General features: G+C 47.2%; 1 protein-coding gene across 3 annotated transcripts in view; it reads right to left on the reverse strand.

Moving 5' to 3' along the window:
* The window catches only part of kdm4b (lysine (K)-specific demethylase 4B), a 1,116,292-nt gene that overhangs the window by 19,822 nt on the left and 1,080,844 nt on the right, over positions 1 to 15,626 (reverse strand). For all 3 annotated transcript variants that reach the window (XM_072482756.1, XM_072482755.1, XM_072482757.1), the window contains one exon: positions 13,190 to 13,375. In XM_072482756.1, coding sequence (XP_072338857.1) covers positions 13,190 to 13,375 — 186 coding nt within the window. The remainder of the gene's footprint in view (positions 1 to 13,189; positions 13,376 to 15,626) is intronic.

The following is a 15,626-nucleotide window of genomic DNA, read 5'->3' on the forward strand; positions in this document are numbered from 1 at the left end:
CAGGCTACCAGGGACGCAAAGGCCAGAATACCGGCCTCTTTCGCCTCCTGCACTCCTGGCTCCCCTGCAACCCCAAATATTGCGAGCCCCCAGCCTGGCTTGACCCTGGATCCTACCACCCCCGACACCGTCCTCGCCACGCCCATCCAAAATTCCTCCAGCGCTGGGCATGACCAGAACATATGGGTGTGATTTGCTGGACTCCCTGAGCACCTAACACACCTGTCCTCTCCCCCAAAGAACCGGCTCATCCTTGTCCCGGTCATGTGTGCCCTGTGCAGCACCTTAAACTGTATGAGACTCAGCCTCGTGCACGAAGAGGAAGAGTTCACCCTCCCTAGGACATCTGCCCACGTCCCCTCTTCGATCTCCTCTCCCAACTCCTCCTCCCACTTACCTTTCAACTCCACCACAGAGGCCTCCCCCTCCTCCTGCATCACCTGGTAAGTTTCCGAGATCTTCCCCACTCCAACCCCCCCCCCCCCCTCCCCCCGAGAGCACCCTGTCCTGTACTGTGCATGGCAGCAGCCGCGGGAATTCCACCACTTGCTGCCTGGCAACCGCCTTTACCTGTAAATATCTGAAGGTGTTCCCTGTGGTAGGCCATACTTCTCCAGTTCACCCAGGCTCGCGAAATTCCCGTCCACAACCAGGTCCCCCAACCTTCTTATCCCTGCCCTGTACCACCCCGAAAACCATCCATCATTTCTTCCTGGGACAAACCGGTGGTTCCCCCGTATTGGCGTCCACACAGAGGCCCCAACTTCCCCCCTGTGCTGCCTCCACTGCCCCCAGATTTTGAGGGTAGCCGCCACTACCGGGCTCATGGTATACCTCATTGGAGGGAGCGGCAGCTGCGCCGTTGCCAGCGCCTCCACACTCGTACCCTCACAAGACGCCGTTTCTAGCCCCCTCCCCCTCCATCACCCACTTGCGCACCATCGCCGCATTGGCGGCCCAGTAGTACCCGCAGAGGTTGGGCAGTGTCAGCCCCCCCCATCCCTACTCCACTCCAGGAACACCCTTGGAGTCCCTCGCGCCCACACAAACCCCGTTATGCTCCTGTTGACCCGCCTAAAGACGGCCTTTGGGATAAACATGGGGAGGCACTGGAACAGGAACAAACTAACCGACTGCACCCTACCTGCCAGGGACAGCGGCAACGCGTTCCACCTCTTGAACGCCTCCTCCATTTGCTCCACCAGCCTCGTGAAATTAAGTCTATGCAGGGCCCCCCAGCTCCTGGCCACCTGGACCCCCAAGTACCTGAAGCTTCTCTCCGCCCTTTTTAGTGGGAGCTCGCCAATCCCCCTCTCCTGGTCCCCTGGGTGAACCACGAACAACTCGCTCTTCCCCATGTTGAGCTTGTACCCTGAGAAATCCCCGAACTCCCTGAGGATCCTCATTACCTCCGGCATTCCCCCCACCGGGTCCACCACATATAGCAGCAAGTCGACCGCATAGAGCGACACCCTATGCTCCTCCCCGCTCCACACCAGCCCCCTCCAGTTCCTTGACTCCGTCAGTGCCATAGCCAGGGGTTCAATCGCCAGTGCGAAGAGCAGGGGGGACAGGGGACACCTCTGCCTCGTCCTTCGATGCAACCAAAATTACTCAGACCTCCTTTTGTTCGTGGCCACACTCGCCATCGGGACCTCGTACAACAACCTAACCCACCTGACAAACGCCTCCCCAAACCCGAACCTCTTCAACACCTCCCACAAGTACCCCCCACTCTACCCTATCGAAGGCCTTTTTGGCGTCCATCGCCACCACTATCTCCGCCTTCCTCCCCCTCGCCGGCATCATAATAACGTTCAGGAGCCTCCGCACATTCGCGTTCAACTGCCTCCCCTTCACGAATCCTGTCTGGTCTTCGTGGATCACCTGCGGCACACAATCCTCAATCCTCGTGGCTAAGACCTTCACCAGCACTTTGGCATCTACATTTAACAACAAAATCGGCCTGTAAGACCCACACTGCAGGGGATCCTTGTCCCGCTTCAGGATTAAGGAGACCAGTGCCCGGGACATCGTCGGGGGCAAAGTCCCCCTCTCCCTTGCCTCATTGAAGGTCCTAACTAGCAACGGGCCCAACAGGTCTACATATTAATTGTAGAATTCGACCGAGAAACCGTCCGGCCCTGGTGCCTTCCCCACCTGCATGCTCCCTATCCCTTTGGCCAGCTCCTACAGCCTAATCGGGGCCCCCAATCCCACTACCAGTCCCATCTCCACCTTCGGAAACCTCACTTGGTCCAGAAAGCAGCCCATCCCTCCCTCCTCCCTTGGGGGCTCGGACCGATACAATTCCTCATAAAAGTCCCTGAAGACCCCATTGATATCAACACCAGTCCGTACCACACTCCCTCCCCTATCCTTAACTCTCCCCGATCTCCCTAGCTGCGTCCCGCTTCCAAAGCTGATGCGCCAGCATCCGACTTGCCTTTTCCCCATAAATCGCCCCCTGGGCCTTTCCTCCACCTTCCTGGTGATCAACAGGTCGAATTCGGCCTGGAGGCTACGCCTCTTCCTCAACAGTCCCTCCTCCGGCACCTCCGCATACCTCGTGTCTACCCTCACCATCTCCCCCACCAGCCTCTCTCTCTGCTCTCTCCTCTCCTTGTGGGCCCTAATGGAGATCAGCTCTCCCCTAATCACCGCCTTCAGCGCCTCCCATACCATCCCCACTCGGAACTCCCCGTTATCGTTGGCCTCCAGGTATCTCTCTATGCTTCCTCGGACCCGCTCACTCACCTCCTCGTCCGCCAACAGCCCCACCTCCAAGCGGCACAGCGGGCGCTGGTCCCTCTCCTCCCCCAGCTCTAGGTCTACCCAATGCAGGGCGTGATCCGAAATGGCTATCGCCGAGTACTCGGTATCCTCTACTCTCGCTATCAGCGCCCTACTCATAATAAAGAAGTCAATCCGGGAGTAAGCCTTATGAACATGCGAGAAGTATGAAAATTCCCTTGCCCCCGGCCTTGCAAATCTCCAAGGGTCCACCCCTCCCACCTGGTCCATAAACCCCCTCAGCACCTTAGCCGCCGCCGGCTTCCTACCCGTCCCAGACCTGGAGCGATCCAGTGCCGGATCCAACACCGTGTTAAAGTCCCCCCCCCATTATCAGGCCCCCCATTTCCAAGTCCGGGATCCGACCCAACATGCGCCGCATAAAACTCACATCGTCCCAGTTCGGGGCATACACATTGACCAGCACCACCCTCTCCCCTTGCAGCTTACCACTTACCATTACGTACCTGCCGCCATTGTCTGTCACAATGCTCGACGCCTCGAACGACACCCTCTTTCCCACCAAGATCGCCACCACCCGATTTGTGGCATCCAACCCTGAGTGAAACACCTGACCTACCCACCCCATCCTCAATCTAACCTGGTCTGCCACCTTCAGGTGTGTCTCCTGGAGCATGACCACATCCGCCTTCAGCCCCTTCAGGTGCTCGAACACCCGGGCCCGCTTGACTGGCCCGCTCAGTCCCCTTACATTCCAGGTTATCAGCCGGATCGGGGGGCTACCCACACCCCTCCCCCACCGACGAGCCATAACCCCTCCTTGGCCAGCCACGAGCCCGCACCCCACGACCGGCCCGTTCCCCACGGTGGTAGACCCCCGTCCCAACCCCCTCTACTCGCTCCAGCTCCCCCTTGAGCTGGCCCCATCCCCCCTACCGGCCATCCAAGCAGCAGCAGCCCGGTTCCCCCCCACCCACCCTCCCCACCCCACCCAGGATCCCTCCTAGCTGCTTTACTCCACCCATTGCACTCCCGCAAGTCAGCTGACTCCTGCTGACCCCGGCTACTCCCGCCTCTCCTTCGACTCCTCCCATTGTGGGACATACTGTAGAAGCCAGGTATTTCGAATACAACTAGTATAGGTAAAAGATAGCTGTTTAAGCATAAATGTTGAGCCCCAGTTTTAAATACCCATTTATACAGCATAATTCACTTTTACTGAGGTCCGTTGTTCTGGCAAATGCATATTTTCAGAGTCAGTGTGACATTAAAACAGCACAGTTGCAAGATAATTTGACACTGCTTGTGCTAATTGTCAAGGCCAAGGGATTGAATACACAGCAACATGAAGGCACCATTGTTCACAATGCAGATAACAGCTAGGTCAGAAAAGCTGATGTTGCACATTGAAGATGGACGGCTTGCCATCAAATCAAATGTGTTTGAGTCTAATCCAAACCAATTAGGATTATATTGGGGTGTAATTAGACGACTTAAGACAGATATGAAAGTGTATAACTGAAAAGTTTCTCCCCGCCATTTTAGGTTTTGTTGTCTTTGAAAGTGTATTGTCTTAGTGTGTTGTCTGTGGTGTATTGTTTTTGGGTGTGTGTTGAGGAGATGTCTTTGTGTTGTCTTTCTGTTAGTTTAGTCAGTTTTGTCCTTTATAGTCTCCATTTTGGAGTTGTCTTTGGGGGTTATGTCAGTCTAACAGTCTGTGTCAGTGATGTTCGTCCACTTTTGACTTTGAGTTTGAGTTTAGCTGAAGATTAGCTTTCTCTCTCTCTTCATGTTTCATTGCCAGACTTTGACCTTTTAAAAGTTACTTTCGAGCTGTCTGCCTAAGCAAAGAAAGATAATGTCTGGAATTCTCTGAAAGCTTCGAATTGTCTACGAATTGCCTTTTAAATGACTTTCAAATTGTAATCAAGCGACTACAAATAAAACAATTCTTTTTGGCACCTGAGGAGTTTATACTGCAAATTTCTGCTGAGTTCCAGTATTCGCAAAGTGCTACTGATAACCGAATAGCAGAGATGATATAGATTCCTTCAACTATACACAGTCGAATAATACAAGGAATCGAACAACTTAACATAGTCTACAAATATTACAAATCTTACAACTTGTCGTATTGCGCCAGGACTTGATTCATCAACTAAGCTTCCCCCAAACTTGGCGTAGTTCGACAGGTTAAGATCCCATAAATTATAGATTCCTAGACATACCCTCCTCCTCCATTACCCATCCACAGGCTCTCCGCCTCCCCCTTCCATCCCAAGCGCGGGAAACAACACTCACGTCCTCGTCCTGGCCTCGCCCCTCCAGTGTGGGAAAAAGCCCGCGCTTTCCACCTGGCCGGCCTTGCCACCTCTGTCGCCGCTCCTTTTACACGCCCAGTCCCCTCACCCCCGACTGGGGCCTCCCCCTCCCCCGCGGGGCCCCATCCCCCCTACCGGCCATCCACCCCTACTCCATTTACTTACCCCCCTCCAAGAGCCGACCCTACAGACCCAACCAAAACAGTGCCCAACCCACCCTAACCACCCTCATCGAACCAAACAGAAATAAGAGCAAAGAACCCCCCTCAAAGTATAACACCCCAACAGCAATCCCCGACCACCCATCCCGACCCTCAGTTTGTGTCCAGTTTCTCGGCCTGAACAAAGGCCCACGCCTCCTCTGGAGACTCAAAATAATGGAGCCCCACAGTCGCGCTGGCTGCAGCATGCCAAACTTCACCCCCTTTCTATGCAGCACCGCCTTCGCCCGATTGTACCCGGCCCTCTTCTTCGCCATCTCCACACTCCAGTCCTGCTATATTCGAACCTCCGCGTTCTCCCACCTGCTGCTCCTCTCTTTCTTGGCCCACCTGGGCACGCACTCCCGATCAACGAATCAATGAAACCGCATCAGCACCACCCGCGGCGGCTCCTTAGCCTTGGGCCTCCTCGCCAGCACTCTATGTGCCCTTTCCAGCTCCAGGGGCCCCTGGAAGGACCCCGCTCCCATCAGCGAGTTTAGCATGGTTACCACATAGGCCCCCACGTCCGGCCCCTCCAGGAGGCCCAGAATCTGCAAATTCTTCCGCCTCGACCGATTCTCCATCTCCTCGAACCGTTCCTGCCATTTCTTGTGGAGCGCCTCGTGCGCCTCCACCTTTTCCGCAAGGCCTAAGATCTCGCCATCATTGTCGGAGACCTTTTGTCGGACCTCGCAGATCGCCACCCCCTGGGCCATCTGGGTCTCCAGCAGCTTGTCGATAGAAGCCTTCATCGGCTCCAGCAGGTCCGCTTTAATCTCCCTGCAGCAGCGCTGGATAACCTCCTGCTGCTCCTGCGCCCACCCGCCGCCATTTTGCTCTTCTTCCCTCGCACCTTCTTTGGGTTCACCACCACTTTTTTAGTCGCCCCGCTCCTGGTCCAAGCCATACACTGTCGGGGAACTATTGCAATCTCCTTCCCACACCGGGAAACGTCGAAAAAGTTCCGCTGGGGACCCTAAAAAGAGCCCAAAAGTCTGTTTTTAGCGGGAGCTGCTGAATGTGCGACTTAGCTCCGCATAGCTGCAACTGGAAGTTTTAACTCGCATTGTATTAGGGACCTGAAGGAGAACAAGTGGCCGAGGCTGCACATAGCCCCGTTTGGAGCACTGAGGAGCTCTGCTCGGCGGAAATTCCCAGCATAGCGAGAGATCAGGACACCAAATGGCGCCCTGATCTTCGAGGACCCCGAAATGCGCCCAACCTCCCTCTCAACCCAAACGTACTATGGGACGGTCCCCCAGATCCCCAAAACACCCAAGCTGGGCACCCTGGCTCGATTGCACAAGTGCAAAAAGTGCCAACCTGGCACCCTCGCAGTGCCTGTGCCAACCTGGCACTGCCAACTGGGTGCCAGGTCAACTGCCAGGTCAACTGCCAGAGTGCCAGGCTGGCAACAGCAGTGCCAGGGCACAACACACCCAAAGGGCATCCAGCTGATGGCGTCCTATTCCTTGACAGACCCTCAAGAGTGCTTTTCCGTCTGGTCCCCATTTGTGGGGACCAGTGTTGAACAGTGCTCACCCGAGGTCTCCGAGGTGAAGGGGATGAATCCCAAAGCCTCAGGAATTTCAGGACTCTGCACATTAGAGTGAAGCTTATTGCCTCGCTCTAACATGCAGATTTGCCAAAAAATGATCCTGCCCACGATGGACAGGATTTACATCACAAAGTCTCATGAGATCGCGTTGGATCTTGCGAGGCGTGGTGAGCCGGGTCGATCCTGGGAGCAGGGTTCCCGGCTTTCACGGCCACGCTGCGCCACGATGAGCTGGTTTTGTGGCACAACGTGGCTGTTGGATCGTGCCCAATTAACTCAGCCTGCTAATTTAGAAGTGACATTGGACCATCAAGCTGCAAAGGAAAATTTAATGGCAGTTGGAAAATCTTTAAAATCGCCTGAATTAAAAATGCAGAAAAAGTGTGATCATGATGAGGCAAAGCAGATGGCAACAATTCCTAAAGCTAATGACGAACTTTGAAGGAGAGTGGAAAAGCTGAATCCAGTGCTGACATTATAGGGCTGTGAGAAAAGATAGATGTTCTTGAACATAAATTAAAATTTCCAACCAATGAAGCAACTGCCCTTGCTAGAAATGATTCAATCAAAGCTTGAACAGTGGGAGGCTAAAAGACTAAAACGCAAGAAAATGCAAGAACTAAATACAGTCGAGTCCTGCTGTTTGCGGCTTCCTCTTTGCTTATCCGCGCAAAGGACTTTGTACATCAGTTCACGCATTGCAGTCCCAACTGCTCACTTATCCAGTTTTAAAAATAAATATAAATCTTTCGAAAATACCAAAAATAATTTAAAAACCTAAATAAAGATAAAAATAGGAAGGTGTCCATGATGCATTTCCTGTAATAGAAATTGCACACTGCACATACATCGTCTGATGCTGGTGTTTGTTCCTGTTGCTGCGATTAACTTCCTAATCACAGTCGAACTCCACTCTGAAGTGCTGCAATTGTGATAAATTTTACTAATTTTTCCTGTTTTAGTTAACAATTTCACTAATAGATTTCTCTCTAAATTTATTAAGAGTAATTTTATTGTGGGTTAGCCCTGCTGCCTCACGGCGCTGAGGTCTCAGGTTCGATCTCGGCTCTGGGTCACTGTCCGTGTGGAGTTTGCACATTCTCCCCGTGTTTGCGTGGGTTTCGGCCCCACAGCCCAAAGATGTGCAGGCTAGGTGGATTGGTCAGGCTAAATTGCCCCTTAATTGGAAAAAATGAATTGGGTACACTAAATTTATATTTTTAAAAAAGAGTAGTTTTATTGCCTTAGATTCTTCATGTAAAATTTTAAGATGGCTGTAACCTGTGCACAGTTTTGGCCTACTTACTTGAGAAAGGATGTACTGGCACTGGAGGGGGTGCAGAGGAGATTCACTAGGTTGATTCTAGAGTTGAGAGAATTGGCTCGTCAGGAGAGACTGAGCAGACTGGGACTATACTCATTGGAATTTAAAAGAACGAGGGGGGGATCTTATAGAAATATATAAAATTATGAAGGAATAGATAAGATAGAAGCAGGGAGGTCGTTCCCACTGGCGGGTGACGCTAGAACTAGGAGGCATAGTCTCAATTAACAGGGAGCAAATTTAGGACTGAGTTGAGGAGGAACTTCTTCACCCAAAGGGTTGTGAATCTGTGGAATTCCCTGCCCAGTGAAGCAGTTGAGGTTACCTCGTTGAATGCTTTTCGGCAAAGAGAGAGTTTTGAACAGTAAAGGAATTAAGGGTTATGGTGAGCAGGCGGGTAAGTGAAGCTGAATTTACAAAAAGATCAGCTATGATCTTACTAAATGGCGGATAAGGCCCAAGGGTCCAGATGGCCTACTCCTGCTCCTAGTTCTTATGGTTGTTAACCTATCTAATTGACTTAAGTATGCTTGTAATTTTGCCACTTGCAGGAACATAACCCCCATAAACAGCAGAATTTTATTGTAAAAGAGAATATCAAGCTTTCTCAGCTGGACATCAACATAACCTCAACAAAGTTCTTAAAGCAGCTAAAGAGGATTATACTGCACAGAAAAATTGAATTGCTTGCACAAAACAAAGCAGTTAAGAAAAACATAAAGTTATAACTAATCCTGAATTGTGACGTCCTGATAGTGACATTTAAAGGGCATCTTGACAAATACATAAATAGGATGGGAATAGAGGGATACGGACCCCGGAAGTGCAGAAGATTTTAGTTTAGACGGGCAGCAAGGTCGGCACAGGCTTGGAGGGCCGAAGGGCCTGTTCCTGTGCTGTACTTTTCTTTGTTCTTTGTAAACATTCAATTGTCCTTTATGATAATTCAGATGTTTGGCTAGCTGAAATGATGTACAACCAGTTAAAAAGGAACCTCCAAACTGAATTTTCCACTCCAAGCCAGTCTTCCAGCCCACATATACATTCCCTATATATATGTATATTCTTTATATGTGTCCTGTTTGATTATTTTAAATATTTGCACTGCAAGCACTAAATGTTATTTTTCAGTTTCAAATTTGATCTAATTTCGCTATTCAATGAAATACCAACCTTCGTTAAACTCCCGTTTTTCTGACTGGCATTTGGTTAATTTCTATCTCCTATTTAATTATTCCCACTGTTATTCTACCTGGCAATTCGTCCATCCTATGATCCTTTTTAATCTCTCTATGATTTTGCTTTTATCCAGTCATGTGTTCTTGTCCTCAACTTATCTTTTTCTCTTTCTATTCTTAGACTAAATTGCATTATGTTGTGGTTACTGCTTCCCAAATATTCTCCTACTTGTTCTACTTCATTGGGCGGCATGGTAGCACAGTGGTTAGCACTGTTGCTTCACAGCGCCAGGTTCGATTCTTGGCTTGGGTCACTGTGCGGAGTCTGCACGTTCTCCCTGTGTATGCGCGGGTTTTCTCCGGGTGCTCTGGCTTTCCTCACAGTCCAAAGGTGAGCAGGTTAGGTGGATTGGCCATGCTAAATTGCCCCTTAGTATCCAAAGTTTAGGTGGGGTAATGGGGTTCCAGGGATGGGACTGGGGCCTAGGTAGAGTGCTCTTTCGGAGGATCGGTGCAGATTTAGGTAAAATCGTAACACATTGTGAGCTGAACATGGTAATTTAAAGTGCACCGATATATAAAGCATGTGACTCTCGTGACTCTCCAAAGCCTGTCCACCATACATACAAGGTACAAGTCAAGAACATGATGGAATATTCTCTACTTGCTGGATAAATGCAGCTCCAAGACTCAAGAAGCTCAACGCCATCCAGGTCAAAGTAGCTCGATTGGCACCCCATCCCTCACCTTCTCTCCACCGAAGCATGGTTGCAGCAGTGTTTACCATCTTCAAGGTGCATTGCAGTGGTGTAGTGGTATTGTCACTGGATAAATAATCCATTGACAATCCGGGTTTGAATCCCACCAGGGCAAATAGTGAAATTTAAATTCAAGAAAAATCTGGAATTAAAAAGTCTGAAGATGACCATGAACCATTGTTGATTGTCGCAAAAGCCCATCTGGTTCACTTTTGTATTTTAGGGAAGGAAATTAGTCATCCTTATCTGATCTACTCTACAAGCGACTCCAGACCCACAGCAATGTGGTTGACTCTTAAATGCCCTTAGGGCTGGGCAAACAATGCTGACCCAGCCAGTGACGCCCACATCCCAGGAACAAATTTTAAAAATTCACGAAGGTCCTTTATCAGCACGACCAAACCTGTGGTCTCTACCAAAGGACAAGGGCAGCAGATGTACGGGAACACCACCACTTGCAAGTTCCCCTCTAAGCCATATGACTCCAATCCACCCTGACTTGGAATGACATTGTCATGCCTTCACTGTCACTGAAATCCTGGAACTCCCTCCCTAACAGCAGTGTGGGTGTACCTATACTACATGGACTGCAGCGGTTCAAGGAGACAGCTCAATCCCACCTTCTCATGGGCAATTAGGGATGGGCAACAAAAATGCTGGCCTGGCCAGTGATGCCCTCGTCCTGTAAAATAATTTTTAAAAATTATTTCGAACTGACTGAACTGCACTATGCTTCTGAAGAATATGCAGCAACACAATGACGTGTGCAAAGTTTACATGCTTTATATATTGGTGCACTTTAAATCTCCATGTTCAGCTCACATTGTGTTATAATTGTACCTAAATTATATTTTCCAAGAAAATATTAAAGTATCCGATTAGCACAGTGTACCAATATTTATTATGGTTGTATAGCTTTAATAAAAGTCTTAAAACTGCGGTGCATGTTGTAGCGCACAAAGACTCACGAGAGACGAATAGAGATGAAGTCGATGAGGCTTTATTAAGCGTGACTTGTTCCCCGCAGTTCAGTAACAGACTGGCCTGTGGGGGAGAACGCCTGGTTCTTATACTCCGCCTTCAGGGCGGAGCTAGAGGTCAACAGCCAACCAGGACCCGGGATCTGTCAGCCAATGACATCACGGCTTCACAGTCCCACATGACCCCTAATGCATACTACCACACATGTATATAGAGATTTGCTCAAACACCTCTGAATACAGCATTAGTCAAATCAGCTCAAAAACCAGCCTGGGGCTACGAAGTACTGTGTACTTGCCAGCAGTCCAAAGGGACTCAGATTTTGGGTTCACTCCACGTACAGGTTATAGCCAAAATATCCCTTTTCTAATACTGATGTACAATATTCCATGTGAAATATTTCTGTACTTTTTGAAAGAAAGAAATAAAAAAACAGCAATTTTCATATTCTGATTCCTCAACGTGAGCTGGAACAAACCTATAATTTTCATCCTGTGATATCAGTCATCCCTCATTTTAAATTCCCAAACCTTTCATTCTGTCTGTTCACCTGGGTAGTCTATTTGATGTGATAATCTACTCATGCACATATTTCAGTATGGCCCACTGCTGTCTTCCAAATAGTCCTGCTATACATGAACGACTGGAATTAATGTGCTCCCCACATTTGTGGTGGGCTTGCAAGTGCATTGAGAAAACAGTAAACAAATATGCAATCAATCAACCCCTATGAATGGAGTTAAGTGATTTAGGTTTATCCCAGTCCATGCTGTGGTTTCAGAATTGCATTTTTTTAAAAATGAGTAAAAGAACAGGAGAACTGGACCCGATTAGGTTGATCTGAGACACTAGTGATTGGGGATTAATTAATTACTGCATTATAGTACTAACAATTAACTCAAGGAAATTGTAAAAGTTGAAATATCAACAACCTACTTTTACTTACTAGAATCTTAGATTTAAAATTTTAAATAATGAGGGGTAGAGGTTTTATACATTAATTTCAAGGGCAATTGGTTATTTCACTTTCAGTTGATGGAACTGAATAGATGATTCGAGGATTAATTACAGATAGGCAGAGGCTCAGGGACATGCACAAGTCAACAACCCATTTGATATAAAATGTCATGCGCTCCTCTCTTTGGTACATCGTGTACAATATGTACAAAAGAGATTTGTTTGATTTTCCCCTCCGTGCGTTCTTTTGCAGGCTAAATAGATTTTATTTTTTAACCCTAGCTTAGATAGTCCCCACTGCCTGTGCATCTTTCGCCATTAGAGGAGACAGACTGTCCACCAGTTTCTAGGGAGCGACCAAAAGATCAGCTGTTCGAGTGTCAAAAATCAAACAAGTTTTAACACTCTACAGCTTGTTAAAAATAAATTTAGAGTACTCAATTATGTTTTTCTCCAATTAGGGGACAATTTGCCGTGGTCAATCCACCTACCCTGCACATCTTTGGGTTGTGTGGGTGAGACCCATGCAACCACGAGGAGAATGTGTAAACTCCACATGGACAGTGACCTGGGGCCGGGATCGAACCCGGGTTCTTGGCGCCATGGGACAGCAGTGCTAACCACTGTGCCACCGTGCCTCCCGGAAAAAAAATCTACAGCTTTAAGGAGTATAAATGAAAATTTGTAATCTTTAACGAACTGGAAAGAATTGGTAAATATTGAGCAGTAATATTGGAGTCATTTAAGTTAGTAAGTGGCACAGAAAAAACAAACGTAACTCTATTATTGATAAGGTGACAAATGCTTAAATTGGTTGAAGATAAGTTTAGGACAGTCATGATTTTCTTCATGAGTGAACACTATGTGGAATTGCAATTTCAATTTGTGAAGTTAAAAACCATGGAATCATTTAACAGTTTGGTAATATGGAAGGAGATAAGGTTTATCCATGCAGGCTGTTCTCGATCTAGAAATCATAAAGCAGTGATGAGGGTGAAACAGTTACCTTGTGAATCAATCCAGCAGGTGCATTTTGAAATACATTTAGTGCCAAACACCTTAATCCATCGAGTAAGACAGACATGGCAAGTTACCAGCTCAGCAACTGTTCCGCCACCATCATTGGCCCAATGTAATTAATGCTTATATACTTACATTCTGACTGGTTGTTTTGTGCTTGAAGCAGATGATGGACACAACATATGGCCAATCGTCTGGTTCCATTACAACCCCCGCAGCATGAGCACATGTCACATGAAATGACGTTGAACAATGCTCATATGAACACTGGATACAGGCCCCTGAGACACTCTCCACTCTTTTCCTGCAGTAGACACATTTCTGATAAAGACAAAAGGAGAGGCATGTAAGAATATATCTTTTGGCTTTATTTTCATGAACTTGTAAGCACTAAAGTACTTCTCTGCTTCCTTTCTCTTAATTCAACATAATCTGAGTCCGTTAACAGGAATATTACCATGAAATAACTTTAAACTGGTCAGGCCGTACTATAGAATAGGATCTCAAGAGGGTAACTTTTGTCAAGTTTCAATGCTGTTACTGTAAATGTGAATGATGCACCAAAAGGCACCATCTGTCTATGACTACAATTGTACTTCAATCCCAATATCAGTACAGGGAACGTAAATAAAATCTGTTATCACATGTTTCCTAAATTGCTATAATCCCAATATATTAACTAATAGACCCATTCCAATCCCACATATTCAGGCCCACATCACTAGCCACTGCTACTAGACACAACTTTTGAGATCTTTTGTTGTCTTCAGCATCCAAAGGGTCAAACCCAATTGCTGGATATCCTGGACTTTCCACTTGGAGAATCATTTTCAGAACAGGATTTAAAACTTTGCTTCCATCAGGAGGTTGATGCGGATTCAAATTGCATTAACATCAAATCATATTAGGGCGGCACAATGCACAGTGGTTAGCACTACTACCTCACGGCGCCGAGGACCCGGGTTCCACTGTCCGTGTGGAGTTTGCACATTCTCCCCGTGTCTGCATGGGTCTCACTCCCACAACTCAAAAGATGTGCAGGGTAGGTGAATTGGCCACGCTAATTTGACCCTAATTGGAATTTTTTTTTTTTTAAAGCAGTGAAGACAATTATGGGAATTTACTTCCAAAATTGAGCTGAGCTTCCCTTTGAAATCCAGCTGTTCAATGACAGTCTGAGATTTTGCCAGCTGATTAAAACACCTTTTATCTGGAAATTCTAATAATAGCTCTCCAATTACTTTGCTTGTAGAATATCACATTGGGTAACATTTCTGTTCTCTCCTCAACCTGAACAATATTTTTCACTGTATACTAATACATGTGACAATAATAAATCAAATCAAATCAAAAAAAAAGAACCTCCCCCTCCTCGCAAAACAACACAAATACAGAGACAGATAATGAATTAAAGTCCAGAATGCACGGCTGAAGTCAGCATCCAACCAAGCCAACAAGATTAAACAAAGCTGCAACCTGAAGAGGCCCACACCAGACCAGAGTCGCTCACACATTTTGACACAAACCCTGCACTCTCATGCCTTGATTTGACTCTGGAATAAAAATCTTTTAATTTCAGATTAAAAGAGGGCCAGGTAGAGGATAGATTTGGGGGGTCGGGTGGGTGACACAGGAAAGGATATATTAGCTGATATTTAACAAACTGCACCTTTGTACATCCAATATTTGTTGAGCAGAAAGAGGATGTGTGGCTCGACATATTGAAATGTGATCATTTTTAATAGAAAACAGAAACACAAAGCAGGTTTCATACATCAACTGAAAAGATCGGCTAAGTTTTTGAATGCTCTGGTCCATGATTTTATTTCTGCGCTTTTGAAGCAGTACGGACTATTGTTCAAAAGATTAGTCGATTCCATGAGATACAAATAAGAAGGATTGGTGTAAAATCCACTTTCATCTTACTCTTGAAGCTTTGAACAGCTTTTATGAAACTTTGAAAAGGATGAAGAGGAACAGGATTAACAACACTTCAAGATTTTAAAGATGTGAAATAGAAATAGCAAAAGAAAACAAACAATTTTTTTTCCCACATGCACAAGTTATCCCTAACACGCAGACCGTGAATTACTTAAACTCAAATCATTGTGCTTGGTAGGTAAATATGCTGGTTAACTTGCAACAAATAACCAAGTTAATGGCACGATCGGCTGTTTAGTGATGTTGTTGGCCCATGACACCAGAAGAATTCTTTGTTCTTTTGGAGAAACCCCTTAAGATTTTTTTGTCCGCTTGAGCAAAAGGGCCTTAATCATATGGCCGCATATTCTGGTCTCTGGATCATCAGAGACCAGGTGTGCTCCAGCAGCAGCAACCCCCACAGATACGGATTGGAATCCTTGGAATGCACCAACTCTGTGGGAATTGCTCAGGATGTTTGAGTTTCTGATAGAGAACTCCCATGCTCCTCAGGATCCTCTGAAAAGGTTTCCAACTGTGAATTAGAGTTGGAGACTTCAAACAGTTCTGGCACACTTACCTGGATAGTTAGAAAATGTTGGACAGAAAAATCCTAGTCTAACTATAATTGACCCCATCAATTGCTTACAAT

The sequence above is a fragment of the Scyliorhinus torazame genome, chromosome 18 (assembly GCF_047496885.1).
Source record: "Scyliorhinus torazame isolate Kashiwa2021f chromosome 18, sScyTor2.1, whole genome shotgun sequence".
In the NCBI taxonomy this organism is placed as follows: domain Eukaryota; kingdom Metazoa; phylum Chordata; class Chondrichthyes; order Carcharhiniformes; family Scyliorhinidae; genus Scyliorhinus; species Scyliorhinus torazame.